The 19764-nt window shown below is 37.6% G+C and overlaps 1 protein-coding gene across 11 annotated transcripts in view; it reads left to right on the plus strand.

Annotated features, from left to right (window-relative positions):
* CASK (calcium/calmodulin dependent serine protein kinase) overlaps window positions 1-19764 on the plus strand; it is a 199356-nt gene that overhangs the window by 133219 nt on the left and 46373 nt on the right. For 8 of the 11 annotated variants that reach the window (XM_027883008.1, XM_027883100.1, XM_027883270.1 and 5 more), the window contains 2 exons: window positions 1364-1381; window positions 8628-8749. In XM_027883008.1, the coding sequence (XP_027738809.1) occupies window positions 1364-1381; window positions 8628-8749 (140 nt within the window). The remainder of the gene's footprint in view (window positions 1-1363; window positions 1382-8627; window positions 8750-19764) is intronic. The other 3 variants (XM_027883783.1, XM_027883189.1, XM_027883614.1) reach the window with 1 other exon arrangement.

Genomic DNA, 19764 nt, shown 5'->3' on the forward strand with positions numbered 1-19764 from the left:
TAAGCCAGTGGGTAGTCCGTAGCCTTTGGAAAACTGCATAACTGGCTTTTAGACTAAAGCAAACCTTACCCTTTGGTTAAAGGGGGTTTGTTACTCCATAACATCTGCTTGATTTGCTTGGTCTATAGCACACATTTACTGAAGTGTGACTAGCAGGTTTTTCAGAGTGACTTTTTTGCCACAAACAGTTGCACAGGAAGCAGCCACTCTGAGGCCACTTCAGTGCCTCTGCCTTGTGTTCTCAAACTGCAGGGCACTGACTTCGTTTGGCATTTTCGCAAATGCGTTGTGGTATTTTGTCTCAGGGTCGCTGTATGTAAACTGAAATTCTTGTTCTAACTGGTTGGACTCTGTATTACTGTCACGTCAAGTGGGAAGTTTTTAACAACGTGAGCTTTTGATTTTCAAATTTGAAAGTGGTAATAATGGGAAAAAGGCTGAAGCTGTTGGTCTTTCAGAGTGAGATCAAACAACACATGTATGGCCGAGTTGTAAGATCACTACGTGGAACTACTGAACTCACAAGTTCGAGTAGTTAGTAATTTTAGGGGATTGATTTAGGGGATTGATTCCCTGAAATATGGGCAATATAAGCCCATATATTAAAAAACATTACCCCTGATTTTGTAAATATTTGCAAGGCGAATTGTAACATTTTAAAGTATGAGTGCTTGAAAAAAAAATTACATTCACCTTATAATTTACTGTTATTTATTCCTTCTCTAGTGTTACAAGCAAAACTATCAGTTTTGAGATCATGAGTTTGCATGTTTCCAATACTCCATTATTATCTTTATGATTTTTTCAGCTATTTATTCTTTGTTCTGGCATGTTCAAATTTTAAAACAAGTACGTGAAGACACTGTTAATTAAAAGCAATGATAAGGTGCTTATATTTCTGAATGGTTCTCATAATGGCTCTCACTGAAACTTTTGATTTCAATGTAACTGCTAAATTCTTCTTAGTAAGTATAAGTGTATTAATTTGATATCAGTTTGCGTCGTTTGCAGTATGTTGAATTAGTTTATCAGTTCACCTTTTTACTAGACATCTCTTTTTTTTTGTCCATGAGTTTTTTAACATAGTTTAGTCAACACTGGGAGAAGTGTGGTATTACAGATATCTGACACTGCATAGACGTGCTGCCTTCCCAATGCCAAGTGGTTTTTTCCTCCCATCCCAGCCTGCGAGTGCCATTTGCTTCACATGTGGAAACCATATTAAAAGAAATGGGTGGGGGTCCTTGTGACTTTGTTCATACTATTTTGTGGCTAAAGTAGTGTGCTAGGATGCAGCTTTATAAAGCTTGTGATGAAATCTTCATACTGTTTGTTGTTTGTCCAAACGCTGCCTTCCTACTAGGACTTCTAGCAGCAGAAAGTAGGTATCCCTTTGTTTTCCTTTAAGGCATATCATTCAGCTATGGTGTGTGGCTTTGCATGTTTAAAAAAAAAAAAAATCTGCTTTCTTTGCTTCTCTTTGCTATTTTTCAGTTTTAATACTGCCTGTTCAAAAAAAAAAAAAAATTAGCCTGTATGGATTTGACTAAACCTGTCTTTGGTATAATAGAATTGACAGTATAATTAAGCAGAAATATTATGATTTCCAGGGGATTCTGAAGATTCTAGTGTAGAGGCAGTATTAAAATTACCTGTTTAGTTTCTCTCCCCCCCACAATATTTAATATTTGCAACACAACTGAAATAAAATCTAATTTTCATTAAAGTAATAAAGCATAAAATGTTTGAGGTTTGCGTTTTCGTTCCGAAATTGTCTTCATGGACTAATGGGCTTTTTTCTCTTAACACCAAGCATATACTGTAATATTAATCATATATTATATTCTTGCTCTATGTTTGCATGAACTTTCTTGATCCTTCTATGTTGATGTAATACACAATATATGCATATGCACTGTGTATATGCATACACCTGATTTAAATAACTATCCAATATGTGTCTCCTCAACGAAGGAATGTTATTGATACGTAGGGAGGAGGTTCTGCTGCAGCTTAACTGTACACACCATGAGAGACTGAAAGTGCAAGCTCTTCTAAAACCTGCAGACTGTACTAGACAGAGGAGAAGGTGTGAAATTCTAGACCCTTTGATACAAACCACAGCCATTTCAAAAACAACGAATTCAGCATCTCCAAAAACAAGCTGTGAAAAGTGGGGGGTTTCCAGCTGCACTTTAAGACTTGTAGGCTAAACAGCTCTTCTTCACTCATAGGTCATGGAAGCAAGACACATTTGTCTCCATTTCTGATCAAAGTCATGGATTTTGTGGTGGTTGTTATTTGGTTTATTCTTTTGATCTTACAGGTTGTGAGGGAAGTTGTTCCTTGTCCTCCCCGTGTAGGTAACGTGTAGGTCTGGTCTGAAAAGCAACAAAACCAGTACCTTCTCACCGCATATTTCTTTACCAACATGCTCAGCTGCCTTTCTTTCATATCTGACTAGTTTTACAGTGAGGAATAGCTGGGAAAAAGGATTGGCAAGCTTTGTGTGAAGTTCTCGAGTCTGGAGACATGCATGGCACACTGTCCCTGTGCATGCAGAATAAAAGGAAGGCATCCTCAAAACCAGGCATCAGTTTCTCCCACCCTCTTCGCTCTCTCCCCCTCCACTTCCCCTTCCCCCCTCCCTTTTTGTTTCTCCATCTACAGTGCACTCCTCTGCATTCCTCCTTCTGTTTGGGAACACTTTATCTTTTGTTTACTGGGGTTTTTTCCTCTTCTTTTAAATTTTTTTCTTTGTTTAGTCTTTTCCTCTTTCTCCCTGATTTTCTCTCTTGCATCTTTCTTTGGTTGCCTTTCTGACTTTTACATGCCTTTCTTTCCCTTCTTGTATTCCATAGGTGTTCTTACTTTCTTTGATTTAGATGTAAATCCCAATACCCTTCCATTGCACCAACTGCATTTTCACTGTCATCTCTATAAACCTCCATCTTTTCAGTTCTCTCCCTAGAGTCTTCCTGATTGTTTTGTATATAGATATAAACACATAGTATATGTGTATACATAAATATATATATTATTACTGCCTTGTTTGCTTCCCAGTAGCATTCAGAGAACTGTGTGCATGTAGGAACCTATTTGTAGATTTATAAGGTGTTTACACTTGGCTGTTTGTTTTCTGTTCAAGAAGGAGGAAGCCATTAAACACTTAGATAGCTCAGATTTGAGAAGGATGGAGTCCTTCTTTGGCTTTCATTTTAATTACAGTGCTGTGTATATGTGACACATGTATCTCCCCACCTTATTTTAAACTATTATGCTCATAGATATTCACCTGCTTTGGCTGTCATCTGTCCTTGCAGAGTTCGTTGCTCTGGAACACAGTGAACAGCAAAGAGCAAACAAATTACTGGGTGAGATTAGAGGCATCTCAACTGCAGTGATCTTTGCAGATGCTGATTAAAGTGATGAAGAGCATCTGGTACTCAGTTGGCTTCCTCTTAATCTAAGAATCAGTACAAGTAGTGGAAAGGTCTGCACTTCTATAATAATGCCCATGCTCTTTTTTTTGCCCCCTTTTTTTTTTTTTTGAGATTGTATCCAGTGACTCTAACATTTGATCTCTCTAAAAACTAACCATTTCAGGTGGTTTTTCTTCTGTCCTTGCTGTATGTACTAGCATCAGATGACTTCACAAAGTGAAATGTGAATCCTGCCTTCTGAAATGCCTGTGCTTTAAGAGCCAGAAGTGATTTTAGTTTCATTTCAGCAGCTGCACATGAGAAGGCAGCCAAGAGAAATCAGCTTCTGTTGATTTTAGATTGACTGCCATAAGGACTGAATTGTGATATATAAAGAAGTTGTATAAACAGCAAAGCCTTAGTTAGTCAGTTAAAAACCACTGTAAAATCTTCAAGACATCGTTACTTATATTTTTACACAACATGAAAAATAGTGAATAAATAATGAATAGGATAGAAATAAGTGGCAGGAACTTCAATTTATATGGTTCTACAAATCTAAGGGGTTTTAGATTTTGTCAGTGTCTCTTTAATAAAAACATGCTATTATTATAATGGTTATTATAAGTTCTTCTGCAGAGTTATTTCCTGGCATACTAACTGCAGGAGACTGGCAAAAAGGTCACAGGTTTATAGATTTGTATTTAAAAATGTCAGACTTCCTCTAAAACATTTTCTTTAGTCAGAAGAGGGTTTATGACTGACCAAGACTTAAATGGGCATTTGTAATCTTCCGTATTAAAAAATAAACCAAAAATTCTTTTACCCTCTCTCAGAATGTGTTTGCAGTCAGAATGTAGTCTGCATTTTGCAGCAATACATGAGTCTCTTTATCTTAACACTGATTCAGTCAGACACTGTTGCAGATCACGTGAAAAAGCCCCAGATTCTCTGTGCTGCCTCTTACACAACGCAGGAAGCCACTTGTACCTGCCTGGTGTGCTGAGCCTCAGGAAAGCAAACTTTGGGGGTGTTTTGTGGTGGAGGGAGACATATGAGTACTGGAGAATATGTAGGCTATTCTTGGGATAGTACTTAAAGTTGTCTTTTACTCTCCTCTCTCGAGAGGACCAAGCAACTCCTCCATACTTTAAAGTTCAGTTTCTCTGGTCAAACCACCTGTTCCAGACCAGAATATCTGGATGTCATGTTGTAATAACAACACTGTGTTACCAAAGCTTTGCCTGCTCCCAGCTGGATGAACCAGAATCCATACCACCTTCAGGTGGTACTAAGAGCACCGTATGAGAACTGCAAAGAGTCTAGAGATGGAATTCAGCTGTAAGAGAGGACTATTTCTGAATGGCCATCTCCATAAATGAGGTAACAGAACCTGCACGAATTACCTGTGATAACTTTGATTATGCACTGGGCAAAGAGATTTTTTGCCTTGTAAAGCAAATATGCTTTCTGATAAATAATAGATCTGTAGGCAGAAAGCTGCTGAACTCATCTCTATCCTCTTAGAAGTAATTCCACTGACTGTAAAAGCATTTACTGTACTAGTACTGACTGCAGGAGACTGTCATAAGCATTCTGATGTGATTTTTCTTCTTTGTAATATATGAGAGCCCATAGTTTTCAACTTTTCATAGCTGGTAGCCCCAAAGAAACTGTGAATAGTTGCAGCCATCCTTTTTTAGGTATTTAGGAGAGACAAGGTTATGTGCATGGCCCAGAGTCTTTTCTCAGAGAATCAAGTTTGATGTCAATTGTGTTACTATTTCTTCAGAGAAGAGACTTCTATTTGTGTCACTGGAATTGCAACCTTTCCTGTGCAATCATGTGTGCACTTATTTTTATAGTGATTTAAGGTCCAGGGTGAAATTCATCTTACCCAAGTGGTTGTGGCTACTTGAAAATTCTGAGGCAGTGAGCAGCATTTTCTAATGAAGTTTACTTTAGGGAATTTTATAAAACAAATTAACACAGACATTCTAGTTAGTCAACTTCCTTATTTTTCCTTCCTTACTGATGTTTATGCATTCTGATTTTCATATTTATAGATTCTGTCTGTAACTGCTACAGACTAGGAGAAATCTGAGCTTTTAGCTTGTATGACTGTGTAATAACCCACTTAAATCCTTCCTTTATCATCTGTGCTGAGGCTAAAATGGGTGCATTTGCAATGTTGAAAGGAGATTAAATCCTATTTCAAGAGGATACAAGCTTTAATTATAATTACTGACTGCTTTCATACTTCCCCAAAGGTTGGAAATTTAGCTTAAATATGATAGAACATGAATCTTTTCAGAAACAGTTGTGCTGTAAAGGTTGGTTAATTTTATTTTATGTAGTTTTTTTTTTATTTTAAAACTCTTCTGAAAGGCACTTTGAAGCTTTTTTTTAACCAGATTTAACAGTTTAGGTGTTCACAAAAATGCCTGTAAATTGTTCTATCACTTTTTTTTATGCAGTAACATGCTGTCAGTGTATTGCTGCTGTGCCATTTTCTCGTGCAGGTGACACGTTATCTGTAAATGCATGAAAGGCTTGGCAGTAGATGCACCATAAGATCATAGCTAAAAAAAAAAAGCATAAGGTAGAACTGTGGTTTTGAGGGATTAGCAAAGTCACTGTCAGAATTTCTCATAAAATTCCTTAAGGACATTCTCAGAAACTTCCTTTTGCAGTCATCTATTCAGTGTGGCCAACGGACAAAAGGAAAAATAAAAACAAAACTAATGATCAAAGCTTAATGTTTTGGAATTCCCAAATATCGAAGAGGTTGTTGAGATGCAAACATTAGAAAAAATCATAACTTATTTCTATTTCAAAGCCCTCAAAATAAAATTTGCAATTTAATACTGTCAAGTAAAGAACATGATGGCCCAGAGCATTTGGTGTTTCACACTAGTACAGCTCTGCAGACAACTTTGAACAGACTTCTCATTGGTTCTGGTTTTGGCTCAAGTTATAGTGGTTATGAGCAACACTCTGCAGTATTAGAGACTCTTAAGATATCCAAGCCTCTGAAGTGAATCTTCTCATGAGTTTTTCCTTAAATACTCCCAAGTACACAGAAAGGGCTTTGAACCCAGAAAGCAAAGTTTTGCTAGAAAATGAAATAATTTAAACTCTGAGCATGACGAAAGTAGAAATAAAAGAGAAATCAAATAAATTTCCTTCTGCCAACTGCATTCTGGAGAGTCCAACACTTTGCTTCAGGCGTGGAGATCTCTTAAGTTCATGAACCTTAAACTGACATTCTGAAAATGCAGAGAAAACAGTGCAGTCCCTTTTGGATCCCTAGGTAATGTTTTTATTCCTTGCCATTGAGGCTGAGCTCTCTGATCTCTCCATCCTCTTACCAGCAGATTCCCAGACCCTGTATTTTCTCAGGTTTCCTGCTGTCTCTCTGGCAGAGGAATATGGGAGGTTCCTTTCAGCTGAGCAGCTTTTTCACTTACCAAACGGGAGGCAGGTTTTTCTCTTTTTTCAGCGCACCCAACCTCATGCACAGCAACTAATATGAGTCAAACCATTCATTTTATTTGCTGGCAGCCACAATTTTTTAAAAGGAACATAAATTAGTTCATCAATTGGCTATAAGTAGTCAGACACACTTAAAGGGGGAGAGCTAAGAAGTCTTATTGCTCCTGAGCTGTGAGTTGTGAGTGAGAGGAGTGCTGTGGTTCTCAAGCCTTGGTGTACAGGGAATTGTGAGGAGAATCCCAGGCTGAGATTTGTACTAAATGTGATGCAGTAGTTTCTAGATTTGCATCTTACTCATCCTTCTAAGCCATGAGGTTGCAAGTCTAGTACAGTAGGTTTTTGTGTATTTTGTTATGTTTATTCCAGTTTTTTAGGGTTTTCGGAGAAATAAGTTAATTTAACTTGTTTTCTTGTGTAGTTAAGAGGGCATTAGGGTTTTTGTTTTTGTTATGTTCTGAAAATACAATACACAAGAGTTTGAGTTAAGGAAGGCTGGTAAGAATTTTTCATGCAGTGGAGTATGGAATTTCAAGAAATACAGCACAAATATTATTTAACTTATCAAAAGGACACTGGCAAACAAGTAAGTAAACAGAATAAATGTATTGATGAGAGTAGTGAAGTAATGAATGGGCAGAATTCTGTGTCCTGAATTAAGAATTTATTTATGGAAAAGCATTCAGCATTTCACTGTCAGACACCAGCGTTCTATGCAGACTGGATGTGCTGTCCTCTTTTCAGATGTTTATACTCCTGTGGCAAAACTGAAGACATGGTCTGTGGGTGTTTGGATAAGTCAAAGTTGTCATTCTAGTCGTGCACACAGGTGGCAGCCACCACTGATACCTGGTTTTTAAAACAAGTTGTTTCAAACAGAACCACTGTGGGCTGGTTTACTATGGATTTGTGTTATGTTTCTGTGTCCTCCCCTGCTGTGAGTTCAGCTCTCCTCATGGACTTCCACCTTCCATAAAGCCTTCCATTCCTCTTCTTTTGTCTCCATAGCTCTTTCTTTTCTTTTCACCCCCATCCCCATCTTCCTGTGACCCCAAACAATGCACTGGTCAAAAAGCAGGAAGTGCTATAACTGGGGCTGAGGTAACCAGACCAGCAGAACAAATAGAACAAAACCCAGAGCTCCTGTTACAGCCCTTTTTTGTCCTCTGGAGGACACAGCAGTCAGGTCTTTCTCTTCCCTCCTGTATCCAGATGCTGATTTTAAAAGAATTCATGAAAACATTGGTTCTTTCAAAATTTTTCTGTTTCAATTTTTTTTTTTTTTTTTTCAAAATCAGTTTTACTGATGTTTCAAAGTGTTACAATATGTATTTGAAATCAGCCAGCAGTTCAAAAAGCGAAGGAGGAAAGGTTGGGGTAAGAATGGTGAGGACAGGCCCATAATCCAAGTCACTTCATAAGGCATCATTGGAAAACAGGCTAAAATAGAACAAAGCTAAGCTTAATAAAATCAGGTTTTAAACTCTTTCCTGTTAAACCATTTCTTGTGTATAATTACACTATATATGAGGACTGTTGATATATGTAGAGTTTATTCAGTGAGTTTTTCCTGTAAAAACTCCAGCTTTTTCAAGTTCCTGTTCCAGTTGTACCAGATGAAGTGAAAGTTTCCTCTTCCAAAGTTCAGTTTACCATGAGTCTTTGCTTTATTGATTTTTTATTCTCTTTTTTTCCCTGTTTATTGCCCCATAGGAGCAGTTTCACAGGTGCTGGACAGCCTGGAAGAAATTCATGCACTTACAGACTGCAGTGAAAAAGACTTAGATTTTCTTCACAGTGTTTTCCAGGATCAGCATCTTCACACACTACTAGATGTAAGTTTTCTTTGATAAATAATTTGTGTTCCTATACCTGTTGTTCATTGGATAGTATTTTGTTTTAATCCAAGTATATTATATTTTCTTTGTTTCATACCAAAATTAATTTATTTAGGTGTAGATTGAAACAATCAATAGTACTTTACACAAAAATACATTTCAGTGCTGTGCATACAGAATATTTTAGAATATGTAAGTGGTTAATGGCTTGATTTAATAGATTTGCTTTAAAACAATTCATCAGAATAACTTTTTTTTCTTTTGATAGGGGCTGGATTTTAGTTTTTATTTTAGAGGTGAATTGCAACTTTATACAGATTCTTTTTTTTTTTAAATAATTTTAAATAAAGTGCTAATCTGAGACTAGTTCTAGGGATATTCTTAGAAGTATGACTTTTTTTGTGTGGAGCACCTGGGTATGCTCATTCCTCTCCTGCACTTGAACACGGTATGTCATAGGCTCAGTCATTTAAATATCTGTTATTCTGTGGTTCACGAGAGCTGTTACTCCATAAGACAGCAGTGCCAAGACCCTCCCTGAAGAACAAATTCAAATCTGTCATCATGCTGTCAGTGATTTCTGTATCTACACAGCATTGGGGTCTAAAATAAAGGTCCAAAAGTAGCAGAAAAATTTTTCCCTGGCGTTTTTTCTGGGATAGATGGAATGTTGAAGACAGAGGACTTACTGTCAGACCTGACCAACTTCTTTTAAAGCGATCTACACAGTGCACTGAGAAAAAACTCAGGATGGACCCAAATCCTCAGAGACATAGGCTTATGTCCAGCTTAGCAAGTACTACAGCACAGCAGTAGCATACTTGTAGAACAAAGCAATTGTTGACTTTGGGTATTTTAAGAGGTTTTACTTTATTCTGGCTATGCTGCAGTCCTGTGGACTGGTAGGTGAACAGCATCTGTTTTAGTGTTGGCTGAGAGCAAGCGTGGTCTGGTAACGCTGTATGGTGAAAAACAAAGGATGTGGTAGGTGGGCATAATCAGAAGAATAATTTCAAAAGTGTACTCCTGAATCAAACCAAAATGCTCATGTGCCCATGTGGATGGTGACCACTTTATTACTATGTCTTAAACTGAATGGCTTGGATACCTTGTTGAATATCACAAATCTAACACGGTGTGTGTAGTTTTTACCTCGTGGAAGACTCGCAGGAACAGGAGTCGTTCCGGCTCTCTGATCTGCAGGTAAATGATTCTGGTTGTAGAGACTTTAAGTAGAGTTTCTGAAAATGTGTTGAATGCTTTAATTTCTCTATGCAGCTTTGCAGGGGTATGATCTGAATGTAAACGGTGCCGTAGGTCCTTTGGTGTCCAAACTCTTTAAAATGTGGTAGATGATTCATGCAGTTCTTATGATTTCATTAATGAATAGGGGGTCACTTGAATTCTGAGCATTCTTCAAGTTTAAAGGATTCAGATCCACACATATTTCCTTCTGGAAGCAGGCCCCGTGTGACTTGGGGAAGCAGAGATAGTTATTTAGCTGTTAAGAGATGAGGGCATTGCTCTGGCAATCTCTCTACAGTTGTAATCTTTGTTCTTGGTAACTGTTTATTCATTTTACATTAAACAGTCATTGGATAAAATTACATGAAGCACGCAGGAAGAGGGGACTGGGAGCTCATGACTTTCCTGAATTGCATCTCCAACAACTCATTTTGCAATTTGCATTGAAGTATGGATCTTTTTTTCCCCAGAGTAAGGTCATCTAATTTGTGTTCCAGATGCTTAAATTAATCTTTTTATATTGCAGACTGCAGTATAGAAAGGTGATCGGGAAATATGAACAAGAAATAAATAGTAGAATAACATCAGTGTAATAAGTACCAAAACACTTCTTCACTCATGCAGAAAGGCTTTAGATATTTATTAACCATTATTATGTTATTATATAACTTCTTTGGCTTTGTAAACCACATAGCCTTAGTTTAAGTATTTTGCTGTATGATAGGTCTACCAGACATTAACTCATGATTCTGCAATGCTTTTACTTTTCTCTGTTCTTGGCAGCATCAGTCTGGTTTACAGTACCTCATTCGTGACCTCTTATTTCTGTGATGATGTGTTGTAGCTTTTTAAACAAGAAAAAACAGCAATGAATTTCTACAATTTTCCCATTCCTTGTCGTGGTCATTCTCTCACCCAGGCATGCATTTAATTGCCCATTATAATAATATATCAGTGAGAGCAAAATGCTATCAAAAAGCAATTTTGTTTTATTGTGCTATGTGGAAGGGGGATGATGATAGAATCTTTCCAAAGATACTTCGATTAGAATAATAGAAAATAAAATTCTAAAAGGTTTCGGTGTCATGAAATACATATTTGAAAGACTGAAGCAAATTACAGGCAGTATTGTTTGGAAGGGTAACTTTTTCATGTCAGTAACTCAAGTGTGGGAGACTGGTTTCTGTTTATTAATTGATACTATTCCAACCTCTCTCTCAGATCTGTGAAAAAATCATCAATTGTATTTGGGTTCAGATTATTTGAGGCTACTGAAGCCATCAGACCAAGTAACCTGGAAAGCATTATAATTCGCTAAGTAGGAATTTTCTCATCTGTTGTGAAGTTGTGGCTGTCACTTTGAATTAAACTACTGTTCCTCTTCCGTGGTCATTTTCCACAGTTAAATTTGTTCTCATGTTCCTACTCATTCTCAAGAGTTGTCCTTATTTTTAGATTAGGCACATGAGGGTAGATCATGCCTGCTACTGAAATACGTTATTTTGCTTCTGAACTAACACAGTTTCTGGAGGCTAAATAAGAAAGTACAATCTTTGTGTTAAGGGTGCAAGTTTACCCACATGTCAGGGTTTTTTTCAGATCACAGAATAAAAGTCTTCTTTCTCAGTAATTCATTAACTTGGGTGTTATGAGGACAGGCACCTCTGAAGGCCATAGAAGGCATCATCCCATCAACTGTTTTTTGTTGATTCATTTCTGTATGTCTGTTGTGATAGCTGTCTTAAGACTCTCTTGCAATTTACTTGAGTGCCAAAGCTGTTCAAAACAAGGGGAAAAAAGATGCCAGATACTTAGAAAGTAGTTTATATTCACTCTGGGCTAAACCCTGCAATACACCAGCATATCCTGATGTAGGCTTATTGAATAGTTTCATTGTGTGTATTTTTCTTCATTTTACAGAATCCTTCTATTGTGCTGAGTGCTTTTTTTTGTGCACAGAAGTTACACAATTCATTATTAAAAACTTAATTTTGTTCACTGAGGAGAGTAAAGAAAAGGCCCTTCTAGAAACAACCATTTAGAAATACTACCTTAAAAAATTTATTGTTTAGTAATTGGTCTTTCTTGTAAAGCAAAAGACTAATTTGGGGTGGGTTTTGGTTTTTTTTGCTTCTGTCAGAAGTGTGATGATCAAAATTTTGGTGATTGATGTGGTACATTCCTGTGTGTGTGACTTAGAACTGTCTGAGCTTATGACTATATAAAGCTTTATAGACTGTTTCATTCTGGTATCCAATTTAGATGATAAAGAATGTAGTAAAGTATATAAATAACTTTATGGAAAAACAGAGTTAAATTTAAGTAGCGAAGCAGTTTTTTATTACCCCTGACAGATTTTTAGAAGCCTTATCAAATGCTTGAATTAAATAATTTTTTTATTGACTGTCATGAAAGAGATCCTGGGAGACATTGCTGACTTATGTCAGCAATACTGATAAAGAAGTTGGAAAGAAATGTGAAGAGGTTACTGATTTTGGAGGCATTTGTTGTTCTGTACCATGACAAAAGATTTTAATGGTTATTCATTTGGAAAACTATAGCGGGCTTCAAGGCTGTGCTGATGGGGGAGATCTTTACACATTATGTTTCACCTCTGTCTGTGCATCAGAGGAAGGCAGGTTTGCTAAAATATAAAACCAGAAGCTGCTGTTTTCATGCAGCTGCCTACACTGAAGGAGACAAGAGAAATCATTCTCCTGTTGAGTCAAGTAGTTTGGTCACCTCTCCAGGGACGCTTTCTGAGGGTGATTCTGAATGCAGATGTCGTTCGATTTACAAGGGAGATTTTTGCTCAGTGGGAGAACAATATCAGCTTTTGTGTGACTGGGGCCTCTCTGTGCTGCTGGCTTTGTCTGCATCTGTCTGTCCTCAGGCAGATAGTTCCCTAGGCTGGTATCTTTTGGCTGTTAATTTAAGAAGTTTGTTACATAGATGGGATCGGTAAGGTAGGTGTTGTTATTTCTGCAAGTGTATCTGTGATAAAAGGGTTATGAGCTTTTAAGGAAGTTTATTTTACCTTTTGCTGGCTTAACACGCTACACACATTTGGTTTTAACTAAATAGGGTTAATTTGTAGTAGCCATTTGTATCATATGTGGAGCCACTTCTTTCATTTTGAGTTAAATTTATATTCCCAGTCATATATTTAAGGCATACTGATTTTTCAGGAGAATCTCATTTTTATGTCTGTTATCCCTTGTTGCTAATGGTAATGTTTCAAAGGAACATGCATCTGTGCTCACTGAGTTTCCTTAGGATTTCTTTTGAAGTCAGTCACCCAAACAGATTTGGTCCTGAAGTCCAGACTTTTAAGGAAACATATTTTCTCTTTTGCTAGAATGAATGTTATTGGAACCTCAGTTTAGCTTCTTACATGGTTGGCTAAAGCTTTCTGCTGGGTTTATTTTGGTTTGCTCTGTTTATCCTCTCGATGCTGGATGTTGGCACAGTACATTTGAATGTCTTTTGTAAAAGTTGCAGTTACTCAGCAGTGTCCAGCCATGGCTGATACTAAAGGGCTCTGTTTGAAAGTGCTTTAAACTCCTCATGTCTCTTTCCCTGATTTGCTCTTTTCTGAGCAAAGCATATTATTTTAACAACTTTATTCTATACTTTGGAATAAAAAAAAAAAGTTTTTTCAGGATGCTTTCATTTCCCTCTTCCTTTCTTTTACTATAAATCATGAACAGACCGATGGAATATCTCTTGTATTATGATGAAAATAAAATAAAACGAGCAGCTGTGTATAAAAAGCTTAAGTATTTTCCTCAATCATCTAATTTCACTAGGTTTTGATTTGAATAAGGATGACTTCCTATGTGAGTCATATAGTGTGGTTCAGGGTTTTTTGGATCCACACTGGTCCTTACTCAAATACTGATTAGGCTAAAACATATAAGGGGAATGTGTTTTAGTGAATCACAAAGGCTTTTCTTTTGCAAAAGCACATCAGAAATTGTGTTACACGTCTTGCTTAAACTCCCTCAGAACACGTTATGCTTGAGTAAATTCTTTATCAGTTTTAAAACACCTTTTCTTATCTTTAATTATCGTTTGTTTCATGTGTTTGTAAGACAAAAGCAAGTGGAAAATACTTGTTTAAAAAAAATAAAAAGAAACTATGTTGGCAGGAAAGCACCTTGCTATTTGGGGAATCAAATCTGGCTTTTATCCCAGTCCAGCAGAGGCAGCACAGCCCCAGGGAGTGGGAGGGACTGTCCCACCGTGCAGTGGAAGCTCCTTTCCCAAGTAGTGCAGAAGGAACAATGACCAAGCCTTAGGGAGAACTGTTTGAAGAATTCCTTCAGCAGGTGGGCTGGATCATCATCACCAGTTCATTCCATTTGTCCTCTAAAAGGTAACTTCTCTGGAAGCTCTGTATGAGAGAACACTGAAAGCAGAGGCTATTCTAGAATTTCTTCTCCATTGTTTCATAATCATTCTCTAAAATACCTTTCATTTCCAACTCCATATCTCTGCATTTCATTTCTGTGTTACTGGGTTGGCAGGTAGATCACTGTGCCAGTTGGGATCATCTTGTTGTTTCTTTGTTCTTCCTGTTTCTCTGCCGTACAACTTTATACGGGCTAATTGCCTTATATTTCATCTGAGCAGAAAGCATTGCTGTTCCATGTTTTTATAATATATCATAGTGATAGATGAGTTGGTCTCTTAAACCCAAGATTAACACAAGTAAGAGCCAACAGTAACTTTCCTATTGATTGAAAATAATTTTTCAGAAATTTATTTATCTATCACTTTCCAACAATGCAGAATTCTGGGTCAGTTTGCATGACAGTGTGCTACTTACTTTGCTACACTTAACCTGTTTTCTTTTTAACTAATGTTCTGCCATTTTGAGTATTTATAAGCTTCATACTGGTGTGGTGAATCATCAAGTGAAATTCAGCTTAGTAAAGTATGTGCTTTAGATGGGAATTGCACTACTTAGCCCATTCCTCTTGGCCTGATGTCATCTTCCCTGTGTAAATAGTGTGTCATTGTGTCTGCGCATGTGTGTGTCTGTGTGCAGCAACACATCTTACTCCAAAAGCATAAATCCATAGACCTTTTTTTTTTTGTTTGTGAAATTAAAAATTCCCATGATTACAGTGTAATTTTAACTTATTGGGCCCTGATATGTCAAAGAACACTAAAATTGTACTCTTACCCCTTGTAGAACATTTAGTTAACCTCACTGATACTGTCTTGAGAGAAAAAAGATCATTTTCGTATTTAACTTTCTGCATTTTCTTCACTTCTTATTATGTTGCATGTATTTCAAATTAGATTCAGTTCCTTTTTAACTCTAAGGGCTGCGTGTCATGTTTGGAGGGTTTTTTTCCTTAAAAAGCTTCAGATTTGCAGATTTATTGTTTCTCCAGGAGCTTGGGACTTAACTCTGAGAAATTACAAAAATAAAGAAAGGCTACAGCACCTGTGATAGAGTGCACAAATCTTGAATAGTACTTCAGCTTTGTTAATGCTAGGATCTTCAGAGTGATACTTCAGTCTACACTTAGTTTACATTAAAAAACCCAAAGGCAATTTACTGACAGCCCAGTAAGCTCTGCCTCTGTCTTTGAAGTCAGTCAGGCCTCGCTGCCTCCTACTTCCAGTTCTTCAAGTACTTGGCTGCTGCGTGTTGGCTCTTCTAGATACTAGGGATCTCATTGCAGTACATTTTTATTCTCAGTATATTATTCCAAAAAATTTACATGACTAGGGAGAAACAAAATTGTTTAACTCCAGCATTATCACCTCCTGGTGCAAGATATGTTCCATATCACAAAGCAGGTGAGAAGCTGTGTGCTTTGCCACCCTGCTGTAATCGTTATGGGTTTAACCAGTATTAAGCATTCTGTATCCCCCTGAAGTGAGGTTCATTGTCAATAGCATCCTTTTCTTCAGGGCGATGAACTAACTCTGGCGAGTTAATTCAACTGATTGAATTGGGAATGAAGCCCATTTAGGCCTAACCTGAGTCTCCAGTTCCTACTGTTGGTCTTTATTCTGTGCTGGAAGAGGGTGAAAGATGTGAGCCAGGGTTATTCTGTGGAGTGTATCAAGGTGTTTTCCATGGAACACACCTCTTTTTAAAGCCTTTCTGTATCAAGGGGCTGGATTTTCCTGGTGCTTATTGAATCATTTGGGTTGGAAAAGACCTTTAAGATCATCAAGTCCATCACTAAACCACGTTCCCAAGTGCCACATCTACACATCTTTTAAATTCCTCCAGGGATGGTGACTCCACCCCTTCCCCAGGCAACCTGTTCCAGTGCTTTGGACAACCCTTTCAGTGAAGACATTTTTCCTAATATCCAACTGAAACCTTCCCTCATGCAACCTGAGGTCATTTCCTCTTGCCCTACCGCTTGTTACCTGGGGGAAGAAACCAACCCCCACCTGGTCACAATCTCCTTTCAAGTTGTTGTAGAGAGCAATAAGGTCCACCATGAGCCTCCTTTTCTCCTGGCTGAACACCCTCAACTGCTCCTCAGACCCTTCACCAGCTTTGTTGCCCTTCTCTGGACATGCTCCAGCACCTCCGTGTCTTTTTCATTTACTTTTATCTGATCAGCTGCTTTGTGTCATCTTTAAAAGCTGTTTTGGTTTTTTAAGATCAGCTTCTATTAGATATCTGATGCAGAAAAGTAGTATAATGGGATTTTTGTGTCCTTAAAATTATTAATCTCTTAAGTACCTTGTGAAATAATGATGTAAGCCCATCTTTCACAACGGTACTTCTAATACATTCCAGAATGAGAGTGAGGGGGGGTTTTATTGGGATCTTTGAACTTCACAGTGTTGGTTTTCCAGCTGCTGTACTGGTTTTCTTGACACTGCCATGTGCAAGGCAGTACCTTTATTTCATCCTATTTTTACATATTTCATCTTTGCAGAAGAAGTTAAAACATTTGCAATGTGAACAGATTAAAATCTGGTTTATGATACAGAAATGGAGTGGAGACAAAAAAAAAATGTCAGAAGGACTTGGGCAAAGGGTTCCTGGAATAGAGGGGATTAGGTGGCGTACTGAGGGTGTGTTGTGTGTAGTGGAGGACTGAAGGGTACCCTGGGTATCTGCGCTCTGCTCGTGGCAGCAGAAGTTGAAGAGGTCTCACCTCCTTTGAGAAGGTAGGAAAACATCATAGTCTAAAATCTAAATAAGTTTTGGTTTGTGACTTTGATTTTGAAATGTAGCTTGTATTTATTTAAAATTCTCCCGGGCTTTTCTTACCAAACTTTACAATTTGGGAGAACATACATTTTCCTACATGTATTACTTATGATCTGGAATTTTGCTGAACTGCAAGCTCTTCCACTTTGGCAAGCTATGTTACATGGGCCTGGCGTGACTTTAATATCTGCTGTCACTTGCTGAGATCTACAGCTTCTGCAGTCAATAAAATCTTCATGATGAAAATGAATATGGGTTTTTCTTAAGATATGAGACACATTACTAGGTTAGAGTCTTAGCTGATAGTGAAACATAACGCTGTCAGACACTGGAGTCTGGATTCAATATACATGAATGAGACACTTAGGGCTACCTGAAATTAAATAGAATGAAATAATGTCTTGTGTGATTTCGAGGAGCAGCATAACTTCATTACCAATACTTCTGTGAGACAACTTGAAATAAATAAATAAAGAGGTTATTTGAAACCTTGGTGAATATGAAGCAAATCAAGAGGCACAATTTAAAACAACGGTTGTGGGGGTGAAAATGCAAATACTATGCCGTTTATTTTGTAAAAATATAGTCCTTTCCTCAAATCTTTTACCTCTGAAGTGCTAAAGCTTTGATTTTACAGAGGAAGTGCATAGCACTTGATAGTTTCTGCTAAAAATGAATATATTCTACAATAGAGCTAAAATTTGTTTGTAGTTCATGTACACTGAAAGTAAAAACTTAGCCCCTTGCAAAGAAATAGCATATACAAATTGCATATTATTGACACTTGACCGTGGGGTCTGAACAAGTATAAGCATAAATGTGTCCTTGAATCTGCTTTAAAATATATCAGTTTAAAAAATAAAATTATGTCAAAGATTGATTTAGAACAAACTGTAAAAATAGTTAGTGCTCTGTGAAGACTTTAAAAAGCCACATAATATGCGTAAGTAGAAATATTTGCTTTATCATTTTAAATGCTAAAATCGCTGCCTGTCCAAACTGGCAAAATAAGAAATAACAGTTAAAGAATGGCCCCCGCCATGTACATCAGCACGTGTGAAGCTGCACAGATTTGTGTAGTCTTACTTTCAGATTGAACTTCGTGTCATTTCCCCACAGTTCAGCTCTGCCTGCAGTTTCACCACAGCACTAGAAGAACCTATTGAGAGAATTTAACTTGGCCATGTTTTCACTTTGTAAGGTTTTGATCAAAAGATAGATACAACATTTAGCTATGTAACAGAATGGAAGATCTTCTCAGTGTTCTATACCTTAACCTTGTAGTTCCCCTGGTGCTTCCAAGCATACAAAATATGTCAGTGCAAAATTTAGATGATAAAATATTGAGTGGTAATGCCACAGGGCATCTTTCCCTGTTGCTGACACCGGTTAAGGGCTGTGCCCCTTCCTTCCAGCTGTCATGTAACCAAATTGTCACTAATTGGCAGACCCTGTGAAGCCAATAAAAATGCTTTCTGGATTCTTTTTTACCCATTGGATTACTACAAAGGAAATGCTGCATGGTCCTTTGGCTGTGCACTTTTTAGGATTTGGGGGCATGTGCTTTCCCTATGAAAGGAAACCTACAATTAGATTTCCACCTTAATTAAACAGATACCATATCTCTCACCTTCTGTCCTTTAATTTATGTTCATCCTCAGTAGAATGAACCTTGACCATCGGTGTTCTACTGAGATGCTGGAATGCAAAGGTTGATTGTACTTCTCTTCTGCAACTTGTGTGTCACACAGAAAAAGGTTTGAAGCTGTGGAGGGCTGTGACCTGTAATGCTATAGAAGCACAAAATAGAGTCTTGAATATGCTTTGGACTTGGGTATGGGATGGGACTGTAACCTGTGCCATGGAATTATGCTGAGAAGTAAATGTTATGTCTCGGATGCTAAAGTAGAACCAGAGAGCTTCAGGCACAATCCTTAGCAGTGAAAAACAGAGGGTTTAAAAGAGCAAACTGTCTTTAAACAAAGTAGAAGATAAAGCCTCTGGTGACTGTGACCTTGTTACTCAGTAGGAATTGATAGCTTCAGGGATGTGTTTCTTGGAAAGCTTAGAATCCCAAGGAAAGAGGCTCCCATGGGAATGTTACAATGTTCTGCATGGAAAAGGAGATGTGAAACAGAACTGGCAGAAGAAAGAATGAAGTGGTCTAGCAATTATCTAATTGGATCTATAATTTTAGCCCTTCTTTGATAATACTGCTTGTGAACATTATTTCATTCAGTGGGTCATGGATTTCTTTCAGACTTGCAACACATGAAACCTCAGGGGAGAACCAGGATAGGGAGCTGTGGGAAGTAACAGCAAGCCTGTTTGTCAGTAAATGTTTCTGTGCAAGAGGCAGCACCTCCACATGACAATTTTTTAGATGGTACAAAAACCTAAAAGTGATGAAAAACAGCCCTCTAATATCACTGTGTTGCACGTGGTTGAGTTGTTCAGAAAGCAAAAAAAATATATAAGGACAAATTTTAATGGTTACTTTTAGATGTTTCAGTTTGGGGATTTAATATGTAAGTTTGGCAACCCAGTATCTGTCTGAATTGCAACT

The sequence above is a fragment of the Empidonax traillii genome, unplaced genomic scaffold, assembly GCF_003031625.1.
Source record: "Empidonax traillii isolate 1590-97213 ecotype Southwest subspecies unplaced genomic scaffold, ASM303162v1 scaffold1:size7828297, whole genome shotgun sequence".
NCBI lineage: Eukaryota > Metazoa > Chordata > Aves > Passeriformes > Tyrannidae > Empidonax > Empidonax traillii.